Below are 23828 nucleotides of genomic sequence, written 5' to 3'. Positions count from 1 at the left end.
TATAAAAGAGACAAAGCTTTGAAAAGATGGAAAAAAATGGGTAAATGGCAAATATATATCAAACTAAGAAATGAATATGTAAGAATGCGCAGGGAAGAAAAAAGAAACAACAAAAAAGACATAATGAACAGATGTAAGGACCAACCCAAATTATTCTACATGTATGTAAATGGGAAATTAAAAAATAAACAAGAAATAGTGAAACTGCATGAAAGGAATGAGGAATATATAGAAGATGTAGCAGTGGCTGAAATTATGAACGAATATTTTAAATCTGTATTCACAATTGAAAATACACAAAATTGGGATGAAGGACAGAGAAAGATCTCCCCCAATGAAAGAAATAATTGTGACACAGAAAGAAATATGGGACCAAATGATAAACCTTGATGTCAGAAAATTACATGGTCTGGATGGAATTGCAAATTAGATACTAAAAGAATGTATAATGTATAATGGACAAAATATATAAGATAATAGATTGCTCACTCAAAGAAGGAAAGGTACCACAAGATTGGAAAAATGCTAATATTGTACCAATATATAAAGGGGGAGATAAGGAAGACACAATAAACTATAGACCAGTCTCCCTTACAAGTACAGTAGCTAAAATATGTGAATAAATTATCAAATCTGATGGATTAAACATATGGAAAAAAATAATATACTTAATCCAAAACAATTTGGTTTAAGACAAGGAAGATCATGTGCCACTAAATTGATTTGTTTTTTACTCGAGGCTAATAGACATAATGCAAGAAAGGGAGGGATGGGCTGATTGTGCTTACCTAGATTTATAAAAGACATTTGATGAAGTACCACTCAAAAAGCTACTAAGAAAACTAAAAATAACAGGAGGTGTACAAGTAAAGTTGTTGAAATGGATGGAAGATTTCTTGAATAGGAGAAAAATGAGAGTGGTGTTCAGAGATGAATACTCTACTTGAGAAGAAATGATAAGTGGAGTCCCACAGGGTTCAGTATTGGCTCCGGTAATGTTTGCTATATATGTAAATGATGTGGATGAAGGTGTAGAATGTTACATGAACTTCTTTACAGACAACACAAAACTACTAAAGAAAGTACAGAGAAAGATTGTGAGTCGCTACAGAGAGACCTGGACAGGGTTTGGGAATGGAATCAAAAGTGGGAAGTGAACTTCAACATTAAGAAATGTAGTATAATGGAATTTGGAAAAGTAAAGAAAGAATATCAGGATGATGTAAAATCGGTGCAAAGGAAGTAAAAATAGTTCCAAAAAGGACCTAGGAGTAATTATCACCAAAGACATGTCCCCAGACAAATAGATAAACAAAATAGAGAAACCTGCAATTTACTAGGATCAATAAAGGTGGCTTTTAATTACTTAGATGAGGTAATGGTAAAAACAATGCTAGTGACACTGATAAGACCAAGATTGGAGTATGCTTTGACACTGTGGACACCCAGTACAAAAGAGAATATAAAGAAAATAGAAAGAATCTAAAGAGCAACAACAAAGATGGCCCCAACACTTTCAAAATTGACATATGAGCAAAGATTGTCTAAACTGGAACTACCAACCCTGGCACAAAGAAAAGAGGTAATCTATTGGCCATTTACAGAATCATGAAAGGCATGGAAGTCCTTGACAGAGAAGACTTAAAGTGGGATAGAAGAAAAACAAGGGTATATGAAAAGAAACTCATAAAGGATAGTTATAGAAGAGATCTGAAAAATATATATATATATATCCACACAGAGTAGTATCTGGAACAAGTTGGGTGAAGTAATAGTGTGTGCAAACAACATACAAGAATTCAAGAACAAACTAGATGTTGTGAGATACAAACTGTCACTAACATTCTCAACCCCTCCTCTGATCCTGCTACAAGCGCAGTGTCATCAGCAACCAACAGCTGGCTTATCTTCCACTTTCCTCCATTTTCCTTAACCATCTCCAACCCCCGACCTACTACACTTGCATTCACCTTTCACACCACCCCATCCATGTATAGATTGAACAGCCAGGGTGACAACACATCCCTGATGAAGTCCCACCTTTACCTCAAACCATTCACTCTTTTCATTTCTAATCCTAACACAAGCTCTCCTACTCTCATAAAAACTCTTGACTGCTCTTAACAGCTTTCCTCGTATCCCATATATCTCCAATACCTCCCACAGTGCCCTCCTGTCTACCCTATCATAAGCCTTTTCCAGATCCATAAAAGTCCAAAAAACATCCTTCCCTTTTCCTATAGCTTTCTCACATATCTGTCTTACCACAAAAATCTGATCTACACAACCCCTACCTGTCCTTAAACCACACTGTTCCTCACCAATTACTCCCTCTGTTCCTCTCCTAATCCTCTCAATCAAGACCCTCCCATAAGCCTTCCCAACTACACTCAAAAAGCTGATCCCTCTGAAACTACTACACTCACACTTGTCCCCCTTTCCCTTGTAAAGCAGAACTATACAGACACTCCTCTAGTCCTCTGGCACTCTACCCTCTCTTAACCCCTTCCATACGGTGCCGCATACGTAGGCGGCATGAGGAGCAAGTGGATACGCGAGGCTGCCATTTCGGCGTCTTGATTATATTTATTGTAGTTGCCCCTGCGTAATGACATTCTCTCTAAACCAGTGGTTCCCATACTTTTTTCTGTCATTTCCCCCTGCACCCAGGTCAACTATCCAGATTTCCCCCTTCATGTGTAGCAGGGAAAGAGTAGTTGAAATACACTGTGACTATTTACTAATTTATTTTTCAAATGTACAAATATACTGATAAACAGGCATTCTCTCTCTCTCAGACATGAGAAAATCCATCAGAGATTTTTTTTAGTAGGTAGTGTAATTATTTCCCCCTGGTAGCTTCAAATTTCCCCCCAAGGGGAAATTTCCCCCAGTTTGGGAACCACTGCTCTAAACTGTCTTCATCACATTTTCTATGGTTATCAATATTCACGGGTGAAAGAGAGAACGATCGATATAAGCGGTGACTATACTTTATGATGCGAGTATTATTACGACACTCTCTCCCTCTGGAGTAAGTTTGGGCCAAATCGGAGACATGATGGTTTTTGTCCAAATCCGTGGGTAATTTTGAGGGTCATTTTGGCCACTTCTCCCGATTGGGTCACCACCTCAGCTACAGGTCGAGGGCCACCAGGGCTCTTGCGGATTGCACTTAGATACTGCTCAGGCTAAAAGTACGGGCGCCAACAGGCAGAAATGAGAGGGGAAAATTACGCAAACACAAACAAATTTGGCTGGTCGCCACAACCTCGCCCTTGGGTCCAGGTTCCCCACGTCTACCTCGCTGTGCCCTGTGGACGACTCTCTCCCTCTGGAGTAAGTTTGGGCCAAATCGGAGACATGACAGTTTTTGTCCAAATCCGTGGGTTAACCCCTTTGGTAATTTTGAGGGTCATTTTGGCCACTTGTCAAACTTACTCCAGAGGGAGAGAGTCGTCCACAGGGCACAGCGAGGTAGACGTGGGGAACCTGGACCCAAGGGCGAGGTTGTGGCGACCAGCCAAATTTGTTTGTGTTTGTGTAATTTTCCCCTCTCATTTCCGCCTGTTGGCGCCCGTACTTTTAGCCTGAGCAGTATCTAAGTGCGATCCGCAAGAGCCCTGGTGGCCCTCGACCTGTAGCTGAGGTGGTGACCCAATCGGGACAAGTGGCCAAAATGACCCTCAAAATTACCAAAGGGACCCACGGATTTGGACAAAAACCGTCATGTCTCCGATTTGGCCCAAACTTACTCCAGAGGGAGAGAGTCGTCCACAGGGCACAGCGAGGTAGACGTGGGGAACCTGGACCCAAGGGCGAGGTTGTGGCGACCAGCCAAATTTGTGTGTGTAATTTTCCCCTCTCATTTCCGCCTGTTGGCGCCCATACTTTTAGCCTGAGCAGTATGTAAGTGCGATCCGCAAGAGCCCTGGTGGCCCTCGATCTGTAGCTGAGATGGTGACCCAATCGGGACAAGTGGCCAAAATGACCCTCAGAATTGCCAAAAACCGTCATGTCTCCGACTTGGCCCAAACTTACTCCAGAGGGAGAGAGTTGTCCACAGGGCACAGCGAGGTAGACGTGGAGAACCTGGACCCAAGGGCGAGGTTGTGGCGACCAGCCAAATTTGTTTATGTTTGTGTAATTTTCCCCTCTCATTTCCGCCTGTTGGCGCCCGTACTTTTAGCCTGAGCAGTATCTAAGTGCGATCCGCAAGAGCCCTGGTGGCCCTCGACCTGTAGTTGAGGTGGTGACCCAATCGGGACAAGTGGCCAAAATGACCCTCAAAATTACAAAAACCGTCATGTCTCCTATTTGGCCCAAACTTACTCCAGAGGGAGAGAGTCGTCCACAGGGCACAGCGAGGTAGACGTGGGGAACCTGGACCCAAGGGTGAGGTTGTGGCGACCAGCCAAATTTGTTTGTGTTTGTGTAATTTTCCCCTCTCATTTCCGCCTGTTGGCGCCCTTACTTTTAGCCTGAGCAGTATCTAAGTGCGATCCGCAAGAGCCCTGGTGGCCCTCGACCTGTAGCTGAGGTGGTGACCCAATCGGGACAAGTGGCCAAAATGACCTTCAAAATTACCACGGATTTGGACAAAAACCGTCATGTCTCCAATTTGGCCCAAACTTACTCCAGAGGGAGAGAGTCGTCCACAGGGCACAGCGAGGTAGACGTGGGGAACCTGGACCCAAGGGCGAGGTTGTGGCGACTAGCCAAATTTGTTTGTGTTTGTGTAATTTTCCCCTCTTGTTTCCGCCTGTTGGCGCCCGTACTTTTAGCCTGAACAGTATCTAAGTGCGATCCGCAAGAGCCCTGGTGGCCCTCGACCTGTAGCTGAGGTGGTGACCCAATCGGGACAAGTGGCCAAAATGACCCTCAAAATTTGGACAAAAACCGTCATGTCTCCGATTTGGCCCAAACTTACTCCAGAGGGAGAGAGTCGTCCACAGGGCACAGCGAGGTAGACGTGGGGAACCTGGACCCAAGGGCGAGGTTGTGGCGACCAGCCAAATTTGTTTGTGTTTGTGTAATTTTCCCCTCTCATTTCCGCCCGTTGGCGCCCATACTTTTAGCCTGAGCAGTATCTAAGTGCGATCCGCAAGAGCCCTGGTGGCCCTCGACCTGTAGCTGAGGTGGTGACCCAATTGGGACAAGTGGCCAAAATGACCCTCAAAATTACCAAAGGGACCCACGGATTTGGACAAAAACCGTCATGTCTCCGATTTGGACCAAACTTACTCCAGAGCGAGAGAGTCGTCCACAGGTCACAGTGAGGTAGACGTGGGAAACCTGGACCCAAGGGCGAGGTTGTGGCGACCAGCCAAATTTGCGTTTGTGTAATTTTCCCCTCTCATTTCCGCCTGTTGGCGCCCATACTTTTAGCCTGAGCAGTATGTAAGTGCGATCCGCAAGAGCACTGGTGGCCCTCGATCTGTAGCTGAGATGGTGACCCAATCGGGACAAGTGGCCAAAATGACCCTCAAAATTGCCAAAAACCGTCATGTCTCCGATTTGGCCCAAACTTACTCCAGAGGGAGAGAGTTGTCCACAGGGCACAGCGAGGTAGACGTGGGGAACCTGGACCCAAGGGCGAGGTTGTGGCGACCAGCCAAATTTGTTTATGTTTGTGTAATTTTCCCCTCTCATTTCCGCCTGTTGGCGCCCGTACTTTTAGCCTGAGCAGTATCTAAGTGCGATCCGCAAGAGCCCTGGTGGCCCTCGACCTGTAGTTGAGGTGGTGACCCAATCGGGACAAGTGGCCAAAATGACCCTCAAAATTACCCACGGATTTGGACAAAAACCATCATGTCTCCGATTTGGCTCAAACTTACTCGAGAGGGAGAGAGTGTCGTAATAATACTCGCATCATAAAGTATAGTCACCGCTTATATCGATCGTTCTCTCTTTCCCCCGTGAATATTGATAACTATAGAAAATGTGATGAAGACAGTGTAGAGCAGTGGTTCCCAAACTGGGGGAAATTCCCCCCTGGGGGGAAATTTGAAGCTACCAGGGGGAAATAATTACATTACCTACTAAAAAAAATCTCTGGTGGATTTTCTCATGTCTGAGAGAGAGAGAGAGAGAGAATGCCTGTTTATCAGTATATTTGTACATTTGAAAAATAAATTAGTAAATAGTCACAGTGTATTTCAACTACTCTTTCCCTGCTACACATGAAGGGGGAAATCTGGATAGTTGACCTGGGTGCAGGGGGAAATGACAGAAAAAAGTATGGGAACCACTGGTTTAGAGAGAATGTCATTACGCAGGGGCAACTACAATAAATATAATCAAGACGCCGAAATGGCAGCCTCGCGTATCCACTTGCTCCTCATGCCGCCTACGTATGCGGCACCGTATGGAAGGGGTTAAACAAACATTAAATAACCTCACCAGCCAGTCCACCATAACTGTACCTCCTTTCTTCAGACATTCTGCATGGCATCCATCCAACCCAGGTGCCTTACCTGCTCTCATCATCTTAATAGCTGGTTTCACTTCATCTTTCCCTATTTCTCCTCCATTTTCCTCACTCATCATGGTCATTTTCTTAGCACTTCCCACTGCAACTAACTTTCCCTCCTTATCCTCCCTCACATTTAGCAACTCCCTAAAATACTCTGCCCACCTTCCTCTCACTGCCTTCTCTTCCATTATCATCTCTCCATCTGCACCTTTTACCTTTTCTTCTCTACTTGATTCGCCTCCTCTTCCTCTTTTACTTTCGTTCCAAAACATCTTTTTATTACTTTCAAAATTTTCTGTCATACTCACACCCCATTTCACATCTACTCTCCTCTTTGTTTCCTTTATCTTATGCTTAACTTTCTTTCTCTTTACTTTGTACCTCCCATACGATTCCCTCATCCTAATTTGTAGCCAATCTATGAGTGCCTGCTTCTTCTTTTCTACACCCTTCTTTGCTTCCTCATCCCACCACTCACTACCCTTCCTTCTATTTCCTCTTGCCCTCCTTGTTCCACACACCATCTTTGGACACCTTATGACTCCCTCCTTGAACCATCCCCATTCCTCCTCCACTCCTAGTTCTACTCTATCCTTCACTCCCTCCCACTCCTCTCTCAGCTTCTTATACTCATTCTCCTTTTCTTTCTCATTTAAGCAGTTTACTCTAAGCACCTCCCTACCTTCTGCCCTTTTCCTCTTTCTCCACCTATTCTCCACTCTCAATTTACCTTCAACCAGAAAATGATCTGATATTCCCTCACTCTCTCCCCTTAGAACATGTACATCCTTAACTCTTCCTATTAATTTGGAGAGTGTTGGTGTCATCTTTGACATTGCTTTTTGTATCCTTTCTAATTTCTTTATATTCTCTTTAGTACTGGGTGTCCATAGTGTTGCAGCATACCCCAATCTTGGTCTTATCAGTGTAACTAATATTTTCTTGACCATTTCCTCATCCAAATAGTCAAATGCCACTTTCATTGACCTTAGTAGGTTGAAGGTTTCTTCATCAATTTTATTGATATGTTTGTCCGGTGACATGTCTTTGCAGATTATTACTCCTAGGTCCCTTTGCAAGTTCACTTTTTGATTTCTTCACCAATTTTATAATTTCTCAATATTTTATTTTTACTTTTTCTGAACTCCATTATACTACACTTCTTGATGTTAAAGTTCACTTCCCACTTTTGACTCCATTTCCAGATTTTATATAGGTCCATCTGTAGTGATTCACAATCTTCCTCTGTACTTTCTTTAGTATTTTTGTGTCATCTGCAAAGAAGTTCATATAACATTCCACACCTTCATCCACGTCATTTGTATATATGGCAAACATGATTGGAGCCAATACCAAACCTTGCTGGGCCCTACTTATTGTTTCTTCCCAGGTTGAGTATTTGTCTCTAATTACTATCCTCATTTTCCTCCCAGTCAAGGAGTCTTTCATCCATTCTAATAATTTTCATTTAATGCCACCTATTGATTCTATTTTTCTTATTAGTTTTTTTGTGTGGTACTTTATCAAATGCTTTTTGTAGATCTAGATGTGTGAATGATATTTTGATACAGACCAAAGGGATTTCTCCCCATCTTCTCTTTCTCTGAATGAGGGGACGGAGAGGGGATCACTGATTAAATGAAGCAGCCTTGCTGTGTCTTACTGCATTGCTTCTGACCCAGGGCGGTGGGCAAGATGTAAGGATGACCCATCATCCAGGAGGAGCAAAGAAAACAGGGATGGAGGGATGGTGTATGGGAGTGGAGTATGTGATGAAATGAATGGGAGTGGATTTATGCCTTTGACTTTGGCTACCTCCCTTGTAAGGGGGAAAAAGCCCTTGGTATATGTATGAATGTATGTTTGTAATGAGATTATTTGCGTTGTGGTGTATGTTAGTGTTTATTTAGTTTTATTTGTTTTGTTGGAGAAAGGTATGCTTTTTCAGCTGTCGTGAAACTATGATTTTTTAGTCAGTGAAACTTGAAGCAGGAATTATTAATATTCAGGATTGGAGGTGTCATCATTATGTCTCCATTTATCATATTTTGCTTTAAGTTCATTTATGTTGTCTGCCTGGATTGTTTCATCTTTTAATTCATTCTACATCCTTCAATTTTTTTGTCTTATTTATTTATTTATTTTTTGTCTTCTTGATATTCATTTGTCCCATACAAATAGATCCTCTCACAATACTTTCCACACCTTTCACAATTCTAAAGATAACTATCAAATCACCTCTTTTTCTTCTCTTTTTCCTCATATGTTTTGTGTATTTGCATACATATGTATGTAGGGAGCAATTATGTGGGGAGTGGGCAGTCCACTATGACTTAGTTGTAGCACAAACATCTGACAGATGACAGGAAAATTCAAATTTGTGGATTTGAATCCTGGTCATGTTGCAGAGGAGAGAGAGCAGAGATTAAAACAATAATCACCAACTGACAAAAACAAAAGATAGATATGTGGTAGCGGTAGTCCTGCAAAATGGATGTCAGAAGTAATTATCTCCCTGTTGCCCATTTTCAAAACATGTTAACACCCTCACCTTCAGTTCCATCACCTTCTCATATAAGGAGAACTGGCATCTGGCAAATATTTCCCTCCTTCTGGTACTTTAAGCTAATTGTATAGAAACTGTCTCACACTAATACAACACAGAAAACAGTCCAAAAAATTTCTTCCCTTGAGATCTAAGGGGAAGGCCTGAAGACCATTGCCATCTACTATGGGGCTGCAGGGTTTCATTTCATAAAACTTGTGACAAAAATTATTGATACTGTACACAATATGTATGTATGCAAATATGTTACTATTTTCATAAAGACAGAATACATGATTTAGATAAATGATTGGTTTTATATTTAAGTACATTTTAAGTACAGGTTGACCTTAAAAAAATCTGGCTATTGATAATCCATTCCCTTCAGATTTCCAGCATAGATTTCAGAGTGTATTTTCAAATTTACTGCATTGGTGCTCCACTGTTTTCTGGAGGTGCCATTAATGTTTTGATAGCTCTATACTCCAGAATCTGGTGTTGGATCTTGTACCTGCTAAAAGGCATTCCTGTTTATTCTTTCTCATTTTATTATTTATTTGCTGCTCTATAGTCCCATTATGGATTCAGCAAAGAAAAGAGGTGGCTTAAAACATAAACATCATGCATTGTTGATTGCGGAGAAAATGGAAGTACTTAAAAAAAATTATGGCAATGAGTCTATATGAATCATTTGTGAAATATATGACATTGGCTTTTCATTCAGTATTTAATTTTCTTTTAAAGGACTGTACAGGTGGTCATTTTCTACTAAATATATACATCTTATATAACCATCCAAAATCCAGCATTTTAGAAAATGTAGCACTCCTTAAGGCCAGATTTTTTAATGTCAACCAGTACATTTTTTTAACTGTATGGTAATGGAATTCATTTGTGTTTTACATGTAGTGTAGCATTTCAAATGGTAAAATTGAATATTATGATACATGAATTTATTGAAAATTATAATGATTTTTTTTTTATTATTGCATGCCAGAAGGAATAAGAAAATGCTTCCATTTAGATGACTGTTATGTATATTATTTTAAAAGGGCCAAACATTCCCTTGAACCAATATGGGTTGATGTTATAGTTCATTAAATTGTACCTATTCCTCCATATAATGCTTTATTTTTTTTTATATATACTCAAAATTATTTACGATCTGCAAGATATTTTGCCTAGTGGGGAAGTTGCTTTAGACTGCTCAAGTTGTTCTTAGTCATAAAGCTTTTGTATACAATATTATTTACAACTAGTTCACACACACACATACTTCAGAATATCAGCTGAGAGTTACAAGTAATTCTTGGTTAGAAATTTTATAATAGTAAATATTATATTGTTTTTGAATTGTTTCCCATATTTGCTTCTTTGATGATCTTCAAGTTCTTAGGATCTTTACTGATATATCCATTTACCTATTGATTCCTTGAATGCAGGCTACATATACATTGTACCATAATTCAGCTGATGTTTTCAGACCTTATTACTTTCATGGCTGAAATATAATATATACAATATAGTCTAGTTAAAAAGCTAATCAGGACATTTTATGAAAAAGTTATACTGAAACAAAATAATCTTGAAGTGCATTCAGTTGTATGAAAGATTCAGGATTACTAAAGTAAGAAATTTATGTTTAGTAATGCTTACATTTACTGAACTTTTCATGTTGGAGCATGCTTTGTTGTCCAGTACGCCTCAGTAAAATGTTTACATAAAAGCACTTGTGAATATTAAGGAATAGATTTTATAGCACACTCTAGTAGTCTTTCTCTTTGTTCTTATTTGATTTATCTAGGATTCAGTGGATAGCTTTCTTTCCTGTGCATGTTTATAAGTGTTGCACTAATAAAATCTGCTTCATAATGAAATTACAAGAGCAGTATTAGATATTCAGATTGTCCTTTTTTGGAGTAGAAGTATTGAAAATGAATTGATAAAATATTATGTAAAATGTAAATATATACATATAAATCACTTGTAAATAGAAGACTATGCTTGATTATATGTGCTAGTATATGAAATATTTTACAGCACATTAAGTTTGTCTTCTCATTTGTATCGATATAATACAGAATGAATTTGTACAATATTCACTTCCTATTCAGCAAAAAGTATCAGGATTTAGAATTGGATATATCATTTATGAAAAGTATATACAAACAATGAATCAGAGTCAAAACTGAGATTAGCATTTCAAGCACTTTCAGGACTTTCATCACTTTTAACTCTCAATGAATGATGCATTGTCATCATCGATTTAACGTGTTATATTTATATATATATATATATATATATATATAAATATATATATATATATATATATATATATATATATATATATTTCAAAGTTCTAAAGCAGTTTCCCATTTATATTTTGACAATATTGCTTGTTTGTAGCTAAAGCAGTAGACAAGTTTAGAAATACTGTATAGATAAAACAGGCCTTGAAGTATTAGCAGTTTTGAAAGAGCTTAAGGTCTTATTGTAGAAGTGTCCTGTGAGTGTGAAGATTGCTTGGCTGATTCTTGATGTTAACATTATCATATAGCTACAATGAAAACATTAATATTCAGCCTGCCAGATATGATGAAATAGGGCATTGCTAACCATTAATTCCTACTCAGCCATGGCAGCAGCAGCAAGCTTGGGGATGGATTTGCCAGGTATTGTCAAAACGGCATGAATCATCTCATTAACACTGTAGATGACTGCAGTTTATACTCACACTTCTTTAGAATAATGTCAGCAAACATATTAACTTGAATTGTATATTCATCTTACCATTCTGATCTTGATATTCATATTTTTTTTCAAATGCATCAGATATCTCAGAAGCACTGAACCTGAAATAGCTTGTGACAATGGCTTTATGCTTGTGTAAATAATATATCCTTGCAACATTGAGAATGCCCTTGTGTGCACCATGTCACTTGGATTTTGTTACTTTGGTGATAATTGAAATGTTTAATTGTTATCCATTGAAATATACTGTGTGTTCAAATCCCCATCTGTTATTAGGATTTCTATATTGATTTATGCGTGGTTTGTCTTGTCTGACTAACATTTGTAATAAAAGTGTTTGACATTGATCTTATCAATATCTCAGTGCATTTATTTAGCAAAGATGCTAAAAAAAAATGTGGATATACCAGTTATGAGTGAAACAGTGTTGAAGGTAAAGGAAATAAAAATCTGTAAACTAGGAATGCAATAACCAGTAGTTAGGAAATGATGTGAAGTGATTAAAATGATGAGAGCATCTGGAGTGTCTAAAGAAGGGAGGTATAGTGATGGTGGACTGGCTGGTGAGGTTGTTTAATGTTTGTCTAAAAAAGGGTTAGAGTGCTGGAGTACTGGAGGAATGCCTGTATAGTTCTGCTTTACAAGGAAAAAGGGGACAAATGTGAGTATAGTAGTTTCAGAGGGATTAGTTAGTTGAGTGTAGTATTATGGGAGGATTTTAATTGAGAGGATTAGGAGAGTAACAGAGTGAGTAATTGGTAAGGAGCAGTGTGCATTTAGGAAAGGTAGGGGTTTCATGAATCAGATTTTTGTGGTATGGCAAATCTGTGAGAAAGCTTTAGGAAAAGGTAAGGATGTTTTTTGGGCCTTTATGGATTTAGAAAATGTTTATGACAGGGTAGACAGGAAGGCACTGTGGGAGGTATTCCAGATATATGGGATAGGAGGAAAGCTGTTGTCACTGACTAACATTTGTATTTGAGTTGATGTATTAAACCTGGCCATGATTTGATCAGTTCCTTCAACCCAGTAGCTAGTGTGGCTAATGCCATCTATTTGGATTTTCTATCTTGCACTGGGATAAAAAAAAAAGAGGTGAGGTGCAAAAACTATTGAATTTACATAATATATAAATTCTAACTTTAGAACAGAGGGTGTGAAGAGGGCATAAGCATAGGAGTGAGAGATCCCATGGCCCATGTCCCTTCTTTTTATACATTTACGCACAATGCAAGTGCCAACTGTTGGTGCCAATTTTTTGTGTCTATAAGCCTACTCTATTTCTATGTACCTGGCTTCACACAATCCATCCAATTCTTTATTTTTGTGTGAAGAAGGTTTACAATTTATCAGTCATTACCTATCAAAGTTAACTAAAGTTTTAATCCATTTAAACAGAGATACTACATTTATGTACCATAGTTGCTTAGATGCCCTCTGTCCTCTTCTGTAGAAAGCCCCAGTTATGTACTCCACTGTTTGTGCATAAGTTACCTATATGTATAATCCTATATCTCATTATCTAGCTCAAAATAAACTAATAGTGGTCGAATTCAACATCCATATGCATTTTCATTAAGGATGGTGAGCAAATATGGCTCTTGCTAGGATGTGTGGCTTATGGCACCATACCCATGTCTCTGTATTATTGTGACACATCATGATACACTATAAGACTTAACACATGACGCATCATGGAACATGATAGCTGAGATCAGTCAAGAGTTTTTGTGAGAGTAGTAGAGCCTGTGTAAGAATTAGAAATGGAAAGAGTGAGTGGTTTGAGGTAAAGGTGGTACTTTGCCAGGGATGGGTCATGTTGCCATGACTGTTCAATGTGTGCATGGATGGGGTGGTACAGGAGGAAATACAAGGGTAATAGGCAGGTTATTGGAGATGGTTAAAGATAATGGATAACACTACACCTGTAGCAGAATCAAAAGGAGGGATTAAGAAAGTGACAAAGTTTGGGAAAGTGTGTAAAAGGAGGAAGTTGAAGAAAAATGGGGGTAAAAGTAAGGTGATGAGATGTTCAAAGGAAGGAGAATGGCAGCAAAATGAAAGTAAGTATTAAGGAAGAGAGGCTGGAGGAAGTGGATAGCTTTTGATACTTGTGGGCACATGTGGTGAGAAAGGGAGTAGTGGAGGTAGAGCTAGAATGTAGATTGAGAGATGCAAGTAAATGTTTTGGGGAACTGAAAAGTGTAATGAGAAATAGACATTTGGGAATGGATGCTAGAGGAGATTGTATGATGGGGTAATTGTGCCAACAGCACTGTATGGGACAGAAAGATGGAACATAAGAGAGGAAGAGTTTAAATGTGCTTAAGATGAAATGTCTGAGAAGTATAGTAGAGGTTACTAGGCTGGATAGAGTGAGAAATGAGGGGGTGAGGAGGAGAGCAGGGATGGAAAAGGGAGTTGGGAGATAGGTTTGATGAAAGAGTATTGGCATAGTTTGGACACATAGAAAGAATGACTGAAGAAAGATTGGTAAAAGAGATGTGGAATGCAGAGGTGGATGGAGTGAACAGGAAGGGGCAACCAAGGATGAGATAGATGGATGGGGTAAAAGGGGTGTTGAGAAAGAGGATAATGTTTGTTGAAGGAAGGGAGAAGGCAAAAAGTAGGGGTGATTGGAGAATGGTTGTATATGGATGATGCTGTGATGCATGGAAGGGAGTGGGTGGGGGATGGGGAGGGGGGTTAGGGAGTGGTTCTGTGTGAATGATATTTTGACACAGCCCAAAAGGCTTTCTCCCCGTCTTCTTGTTTTCTGGATGAGGGGATAGAGAGGTCAGTCATTGATTAAATGAAGCAACCTTGCTGTGGGTGTGCTATGTCTTGTTGCATTGCTTCTGATCAGCCTGTGGTCTTTTGAGAGGGTTCTCACACTGTAAGTATAGATCTTCATTTTCTTCATGCTATTTAATGATTTAATGTCCAAGACATAGATCTGTTTGAATAGTGCTTACTCACATTTGTGGTACACTGCCCATAAGCACAAAGTATTGTGGACGGACTTTGAGGAGACAATGATCCAACAGGAACACCGGGTTTTGTTTTGGTTGTGTGATTCATGTTTGATATAAAGGAATTTTAGCAGTAATCTCACCTCCCTACCAAATGGTTTCAGGTGAGATATTTTCTTGGTACCACCTTATTTAGTATATTCGGTGGAGCCCTATACATCTATAGGGTACCCAGTGGACCATGTCATCATTATGACAGTACCCCATATATCTATGAGGAATTTCCCTTTTTGCCATCAGGGACATGCCAGTTATCAGTGAGTCCTGCAACTGTGTGTGCAAGTTGCTCTTTGTTTCATCTTTTGTACAAAACCTGTTTGATATGGCTGACCCTGCAGAGATTTTCATCTCTATCAACATAGCTTTTGTAGTCATTAAGATTCTCAAGCCTATCCACCATGTCAAGTCAAGGTGTCAACTCTTGGATAGGGAAATTAAGTTAATACCAACAAAAAATAGGCCCGCCCCAGATGCAACCACCACTAGGGGCAATGGATTGATGATGATAATGACAGTGGCAGCAGCTAAGGTGGGGCAGCATAGATTAGAGTGCTTGTTATCTTTTATGTGATGGTTGCATCAGGGGCATTTTGTTTCCATTGCCAGGCCTAATCTGCGTTGATGTTGTCTAAGTGCTGGAAGGTGACCTGATCATAGTCCTGATTGTGTGGTCCTTGCTTCTCTTTTCAAGGACTTTTCTGTGGAGTTAAAGTCTGGAGGGGTTTGATGGAGTAGTGGATATAGTGGTGAATCTTGTAGTTTTTTTTCAGTTGGTTGTGCTTGTATGATGTAGTTGGCTGAGTAAGGCTATAGGCTCTTGCATAGAAGTGTGTACAGCACCTGTCATTTATGTATAGTGTTCTGTGGAGAGGATTTTGGTTTCTGTATGAAGACATTCTGTTGGTGTGGTTCTGGCGAATCCTGTTATTATCTTCAACACTTTAATCTTAATTGTTTTTATGGCATCTGTTTTTTCCAATTGTAGGGAACCATGCTGTGGAAATATAATAGAGTGTGGTTCTCAAGAACTGTAGATTGTGAATAGTTTCTGCTGTCTAAAGCCATGTTTGTGAATCAAAACAAGATACAAAATCTTTTACCATGGGTTGGGCCAACTGAAAATTACAGCCCTTAATTCTGTTTTTTACAGTCCCCAATGTTACCAGCTAGGCATAGCAGTAGTGAAGATTTCAACCATTTTGCTGTTGTAATTGTTATGGAACAAATCACTAGTTACAACAATGTAATTAAATTAATCAAACTCGGCTGTCACAAAGTCTCAATCTCAGGTTCCTTTCATCGTGAGTCCCATTCACTACTATCCTGCCATGCAGAATGTTAAAAAAATCAGACCATATACATAGTCTTCTTGTATCATGGATTGGGCCCTGAATTCTGTTTTCTGTAATTCCCAAGTCACCAACTTCATTGCTGCTATGCCTAGCTGGCATCTTTTCTTTTGTAAAGCAGAACTATACAAGCACTCCTATACAAGCACTCCTCCAGTCCGCTGGCACACTTCCCTACCTTAAGCACACATAAAACAACCTTACAAGCCAATACAGTATAGCTATTCTTCCCTTTGTCAGACATTCCACATGACACCCATTCAACCCAGGTGTTTTACCAGCTTTCATCTTTCAATACTCTATTTACCTCATCTTTTCATATAGCATTGTTGTTTTCGTCTCCCATCATAGTCATTTTCCTAGATCCTCCCACTGACACAATAAGCCAATCCCTAACCTCTTTCATATATGCATATTCCAAAGGATTTTACCCCCCTTACAAGGGAGGTACCCAAAAAACAGAGGCATAAAAAACACTTCCACCTATTCCATCCCCACACACTCCACTCCAATATACCCCCCACCCTCCCTCTTATCTTGGCTCCTCCTGGATGATGGGTCATCCCTGCATCTCACCCACTGTCCTGGGTCAGAAGCAGTGTTGCAAGACACAGCACATCCACAGCAAGGCCACTTCATTATATCAGCAACCCCCCTCTCTCCATCCCCTCATGTAGAACATTTCTCTGAAATACTCTACCATCTTGTGATTGCCTACATTGGAAGAGAGAAGTGAAAGGGGTGAAATAGTATCTTTAAAACTGTGAAAGGTGTGAAAAACTTTTAAAGGTGTGAAATTTTTACATTTTATTAGCATTGAATGAAAAAAAATTAAAATAGTTTCAATGGAATTTAATTTACTGGCACTTCTATTCATATGGACAATCACTAGACTAGAGTATGCGGCGACATTGTGGTCCCCCAGTACCAAAAAGAATATAAAGAAAATAGAAAGAATCCAAAGAGCAGCTACAAAAATGGCACCTGCACTTGCAAACCTATCATATGAGGAGAGATTGGCTAAACTGGAGTTACCGACACTGGAGCAAAGAAGAGAGAGAGGTGACCTACTGACCATCTACAGAATCATGAAAGGCACAGAGATACTTGATAGAGAGGACTTACTTAACTGGGACAAGAGAAACACAAGAGGACATGGAAAGAAAATTAAAAAACATAGCTATAGAAGAGAACTGAAGAAAAACAGTTTTCCACATAGAGTTTTGGACACTTGGAACAAACTGGATAATGAAATAGTATGCGCAAAAACTATTCACGAGTTTAAAAGTAAACTAGACACTGTGAGATACAATGGCGGGACACCACGAGCATAGCTTCCCTTCCCGCAAAATACAACTAGGTAAATACAACTAGGTAAATACAGAATCACATCTGAACCTAAAATTGTGGAAAAGATTGAATATAAGACACCAATAAGTAAAAGTGACCACATATTGATTGAACTGGAACTAAATGAGGAGAAATACATGAAAAGAAATAAACAATATAGAAAAGGAAGAATGACGTATGAAAAAACAAATTTTGATAAAATAAGAGAATTCTTTCAAAAAGAAAACTGGGAAAGAATATACAAAGAAGATTTAATAGTGGAAGAGAAATGGAATATTTTGACAAAAATCTATAAAAAAGGAGTGGAAAAGTATGTCCCAAGACAAAAACAAGAAAAAGAATATGTAAAGTGCTGGTACAACAAAAGTTGTAGGGAGTTAAAAGACAAAAGAGATAAAGCTTGGACCAAATGGAAGAAATACAAAAGACCTGAAAAATGGAAAAAATATACTTGTTATAGAAATGAATATGTACAAGTGTGCAGAGAGGAAAAGAGAAAATATGAAAAAGATGTCATAGAAAAATGTAAAGATCAACCAAAACTATTTTACAGATTTGTAAACAACAAACTGAAAAACAAACAAGAATTAGAGAAATTAAGACAAGGAGGAGTTGAATACACAGAGGAAATAGAAATAGCAGAAATTATGAACAAGCATTTTAAATCAGTGTTTATAAGGGAGAACATACAACCTGGGGAGATCGAATGGAAAGAAATAGAAGTAACAAAGAATGAAATAATGAAACACTTGAGTAATCTTGATGTCAGAAAATCGCATGGACCAGATGAAATAGCAAACTGGATTTTGAAAGAATGCAGGAATGAACAGGCAGACAAAATACACAGCATAATAAACAGTTCCTTGAAAGAAGGCAAAGTTCCAAAAGATTGGAAAAAAGCAAATATAGTACCTATATATAAAGGAGGAAATAAAGAAGACCCTACCAACTATAGACCAGTCTCTCTAACAAGTACAATAGCAAAAATTTGTGAAAGAATTGTCAAAAGTAGATGGGTAAAATATTTAGAAAAAAACAATGTGCTAAATCCAAGGCAATTTGGATTCAGACAAGGACGATCATGCGTCACCAATTTAATATGTTTCTATTCAAGGCTAATAGATATAATACAAGAAAGAGATGGATGGGCTGATTGTGCATTTCTAGACCTAAAAAAGCTTTTGACAAAGTAGCACATAAGAAGTTGCTTAAGAAATTAGAAACCGAAGGAGGAATACAGGGCAAACTGCTTAAATGGATGGAAGACTTTTTGCAAGAAAGAAAAATTATAGTGATAAGAGACAAACGCTCAAATTGGGATGAAGTAATAAGTGGTGTTCCACAAGGAACAGTTCTGGCCCCAATAATGTTTGCTATATATATTAATGATATGGATGAAGAAATTGAAAGTTATATGAGCTTCTTTGCAGATGATGCAAAACTATTAAAAAAAGTGAACACAGAAGAAGATTGTGAATCACTACAGAGTGATCTAAATAAAGTCTGGGATTGGAGTAAGAAGTGGGAGATGGAGTTCAATACTAAAAAATGTAGTATAATGGAATTTGGAAAAAGCAAAAACAGAATAACAGGATCATATAAATTGGGAGAAGAAAGTATAAAAAAGTTGAAAATGAGAAGGACCTGGGAGTCATTGTTATGAATAATATGTCACCTGAGAAACAAATAAATAAGATTTTTGGTGAAACTTATAATTTAATAAGAACAATCAAAGTGGCATTTACATACCTGGATGAAGAAATGGTGAAGAAAATACTAATCACTCTGATAAGACCAAGATTGGAATATGCAGCAACGATGTGGTCACCAAGTACAAAAAAATGTATAAAAAAAATTGAAAGAATACAAAGAGCAATTACAAAATTGGCACCAACACTCTCAAAACTATCATATGAAGAGAGACTAGCAAAACTTGAGCTACAGACACTAGAGCAAAGAAGAGAGAGAGGAGATTTGATAGCTATTTACAGAATCATGAAAGGCATAGAAATTATTGATAGAGAGGATCTAATAAAATGGGATGATAGAAATACAAGAGGACATGGAAAGAAAATCAAGAAAGACAGCTATAGAAGATATCTGAAAAAGAACAGCTTTCCTCACAGAGTAATAGACAGTTGGAACAAGTTAGATGAGAAAGTAGTGTGTGCAAAAACAATACATGAATTTAAAAATAGTTTAGATAAAATGAGATATGAAGACGGGACACCACGAGCATAGCTCCCCTTCCCGTAAAATACAACTAGGTAAAATACACCACAGACATCGGCCCATAGTTTTATAACCATGTAAACAAGATCCCCCCCCCCCCCTGTGGTGGAGGAAAAGTATTCTGCAAACCTATTTTTGTATGTATGCTTTAAAAAGTATCTAAATGGGATGGAGTGAGGGAACCAGGGATCCTCCATTCTGTATTTTTTTCTTTCAAAATATCAAAGCATAAGAGGGTCTGGGAGAAGGACTCCAACCAGAACCGTAGTCATTAAATGTGTGTAGTTGTGATTAAGATGAGAGTAAAAGGAAAAAGATTAGTGGTATGTTTGTGAGAATGAAGATGTATATCTTAGCATAAATTGAAACTATGTTGAAATGGAGGGGTGAGGTTGAATTTGGGAATGTGTTGGGGAAGGTATCAGGAGTGATGGGTGGATGAGGGAGGGAAGGAGTATTTACCTAATTGTATTTACCTAAGTGTCTGTGCTGGTAAGTTATAAGAGAGGAAATTGTATGGTGGAGTGGAGGGAAGCATCTTCAAGATTTATATATATGGGTGGAAATTAAATTATGGTGGGAGATTTGGGCTTTTTGAGTGCATATACAGGGTCTAACAGATAAATCCGTACAAACTTTGAAGAGGTTTTAAGCACTTAAAAAGTAACATATGGCAATTCTGATTGTTTCCAGATACTTCCATTTGTCTAATAATTTAGCCAGTTGTATACTAGCACCGGTGCAATAAACATTAAGCAATGGAACAAGCCAAACGTTCAGCCATATGCGAACTTCGTCGCGCGGGTCACACTCCTAGCGCCATAACAAGGATGCTAAAATACTCCAGACAAACTGTTTACGATGTTTGTAAACGTTTTGATGAGACCGGCGAAGACCAACGAGCTGCTCACAAGCCCAGAAGGGGCAGAATTCTAACACCTCGCTTTTTAGCTGGTCTCAAGAGAAGTGTCAATGCAAATCCAGCCTTACCATTATCGACATTGGCAAAGAAGAGAGGTGTCAGCACAATGACAATTCACAGAGCATTAAAGAAATTGGGATTAACCTCATTCTCACAAGGAAAAAGACATCTTTTGACACAAAAAATGAAAGAAATCCGCTTGACCAGGTGCCAAAAGCTGTTGAACTGGATGAAGTCGAATGGCTCAGTCATCAAGTTTTTTTCCGACGAGAAGATTTTCACGGTTGATGCGACTTTCAATAAGCGGAATGATCGCTGGATAGCCTCCTCATCCTCAGAGGTTCAACACAAGACAACGACGAAGAAACCAGCAAGTGTCATGGTGCTCTGTGTGGTGTCAACTGAGGGGGACGTCTTCACTCACTTCTTCAACAACAAGGAGAAAGTCAATGCCGTTGTCTATTGCAAAGTTCTAGAAGAGAAAATAATACCCTGGATGAAAGATAAGGCTAGTGGCAACCAGTTTGTCTTCCAACAAGACTCGGCTCCAGCCCACACAGCGAAGAGGACCACCAACCTTCTCGAAGGGTCAAATGTGCAGTTCTGGAACAAAGAGTTGTGGCCCTCAAATTCGCCAGACCTAAACCCTTTAGATTATTATTTTTGGGCGCGAATTGAGGCCAAGGCATGTGACAAGCCACACAGAAGTATAACAACCCTGAAGACAGACATCAAGAAGGCTGTGGGTTCATTATCAAAGTCTGAGATCATCAACGCTGTATCCAAGTTTCGTAAACGCGTTGAAAGCGTCATAACAGCTGAAGGTGGTTACATTGAATGAAATCATTGTTCTTATTGCCTTTTCTAAATATACTGAAAATTTCATAACTCTGTTTATTATAACCCGAGATATTAATCTTAAAACATGTGATAAGAAGTTGTACGGATTTATCTGTTAGACCCTGTACTGTACTGTAGTTCTGGTACAGAGAAAAGTGAAGAAGTGAGGGAGGCTTTTAGGAGAATTTTAAATGAATGTATAGAGATTTTGGGAAGGAATGCATATATAGTTGTATTGAAGGATCTTGCTAGAGTGAGAGATGAGCCAATAGTTATAGTAGTGATTGAAAGTGACGAAAGCTGGTAAGGCACCTGGGTTCAATAGGTGTCACATGGAATGTCTGAAGAAGAGGAGGACATTGATGGTGGATTGGCTAATGAGGTTATTTAATGTGCCTAAGGCAGGGAGATGTGTCATAGAACTAGAGGAGTGTTTATATATTTCCACTTCTCAAAGGAAGATGTGAAATATAAATTTAGTAACTTTGGAGGGATCAGTCTATTAAGTGTAGTTGGTAAAGCATGTAAGAGGATGTTAATTGAGAAGATTAGGAGAGGAACAGAGAAAGTAATTGGGGAGGGTTAGTATGATTTTAGGAAGGGAAGAGGATGCATGGATAAAATATTTGTGGTAAGGGATATATGAAAAGTTTTTGAACATGTTAAAGATGTCTTTTGGACTTTTATGGATTTGAAGAAGGCATATAACCAGGTCAATAGGAAAACATTGTGGGATGCATTGCAGATAAATGGGATAGGGAACATTTTGGTATATATATATATGTATAAACAAGTTTTGTGCCTAGAAGGCAAACTGAATAGTTTTCACACAAATGGATGAAGATATGGTAAAAATGTTTGTATAAGTATCAGTTACAGCTTGCAGGTTGAATATGGAAGCCATATAGAAATAATAGAATGGAAAAAATTGCAAGGAGTCATTATGAAATGGTAAGTGTTAGAATTATAATATTTATCTGTGCAATCAGAGTAAGGACACGTGAATTTATAGTGTTTGAAGTATCAAAAGAGAAGTGATTATAATAGAAAAAACCTTATTAGGCAAATAATCATCATACAGTGAAAAAAGAAATTCACTGCGAAAATAATAATACAGCTATTCAGTTTTTTTAGTCAATGGTAATTTCCAAACTTATCAAATTGATTGAGTCCATACACCCACTCCTGCTGTTAGGCCTTTAGATACTGAAACATTAGGCATTATGATATTGAATAAACATTATAAGAGCCAGGCATCCATAGACTCAACTGAATAGAATTATTTTGTACATTGCACAAGTAGATGTAAATATTTGAATAAATTTATATTAGATTCAAGTGATGACTGGTTTCCTTTGAATTTGTTATACAAAAATAATAGATAATAATAATAGACAAATAAATCATCATTTTGGCCATTAACATGATTATTGTATACTATGCAGTAGTTTTCTTATAATTTTTTCAATTTTGTGGTCATACAACATATGAGGAAACAAGAGCAAAACTAGTCACATATCTTATCCACATTTATTTCCAAGGTTTGAAATATCTTGAACTTTGGTCAATTTTACTTGCATTTTGTTTGTAGGTACAGGATTTATAAATTATACATATTGTAAAATTACCAAATTGGTACATGTGCAAGGCTTCTGCAACCCCTTGATTTAAGAATTTAATCATAATTGGTACAGAATATGCCAGTACAAATTACTCCTTTCATCACACAACCCATAAAATAATTTCATTCACCCTTAATATCTGCATACACTCACAGTTTAGAAACTCCTGTAATGGAACAATGAGCACATGGTCAGAAATAGTGTGCTTAAAGTTTACAGGTGTTAAAAATGAAAATTAAGCATTTAAGGTTGTGACAACCTTTATCCTAAAATTCTAGAAAAATCTTGTTATTTACCAAATTTACAGGTAGTACAGTATACTGTACAGGAAAGAAATTATGATCATAGATGCCCTTTTTTTTCCTCCAACTATCATATTTAACTTGAAATTCATTGGTAGGTTTACCCTGGGCTATATCATCCTCAAGGTTATTCCAGGAGTCAACAGATTTATACGGAAAACTATGTCTCTTGATATGTCAGGCATGTGGTCTTTTTCATTTTATTAACATGACCTCAGAACACCCTCCCATCCCAAACATAGAGATCTTCCCTGTCACTTTTGTCTTCTTCCTTCAATGTTTCTGAATATTATCATGACATGTTTTACTCTTCTTTCTTTTAATGATAGTATACCCAATACTTCTAGTCTGTCCACATGTGGTTTATGTGCAAAGCTGTTCTTTGTACTAATTTGATCTTGTTTTTAT

At 38.4% G+C, this 23828-nt stretch overlaps 1 protein-coding gene across 6 annotated transcripts in view; it reads left to right on the top strand.

Moving 5' to 3' along the window:
• Positions 1-23828, top strand: part of ClC-a (chloride channel protein 2) — a 343237-nt gene that overhangs the window by 279154 nt on the left and 40255 nt on the right. For all 6 annotated transcript variants that reach the window (XM_076176794.1, XM_076176797.1, XM_076176796.1 and 3 more), the window contains one exon: positions 11654-11692. In XM_076176794.1, coding sequence (XP_076032909.1) covers positions 11654-11692 — 39 coding nt within the window. The remainder of the gene's footprint in view (positions 1-11653; positions 11693-23828) is intronic.

This window comes from Oratosquilla oratoria, chromosome 39 (genome assembly GCF_046742065.1).
Source record: "Oratosquilla oratoria isolate Oo_2021 chromosome 39, ASM4674206v1, whole genome shotgun sequence".
Taxonomy (NCBI): domain Eukaryota; kingdom Metazoa; phylum Arthropoda; class Malacostraca; order Stomatopoda; family Squillidae; genus Oratosquilla; species Oratosquilla oratoria.
Note: the sequence above shows the minus strand (reverse complement) of the source record. Positions and strands in the feature narration are given on the sequence as shown.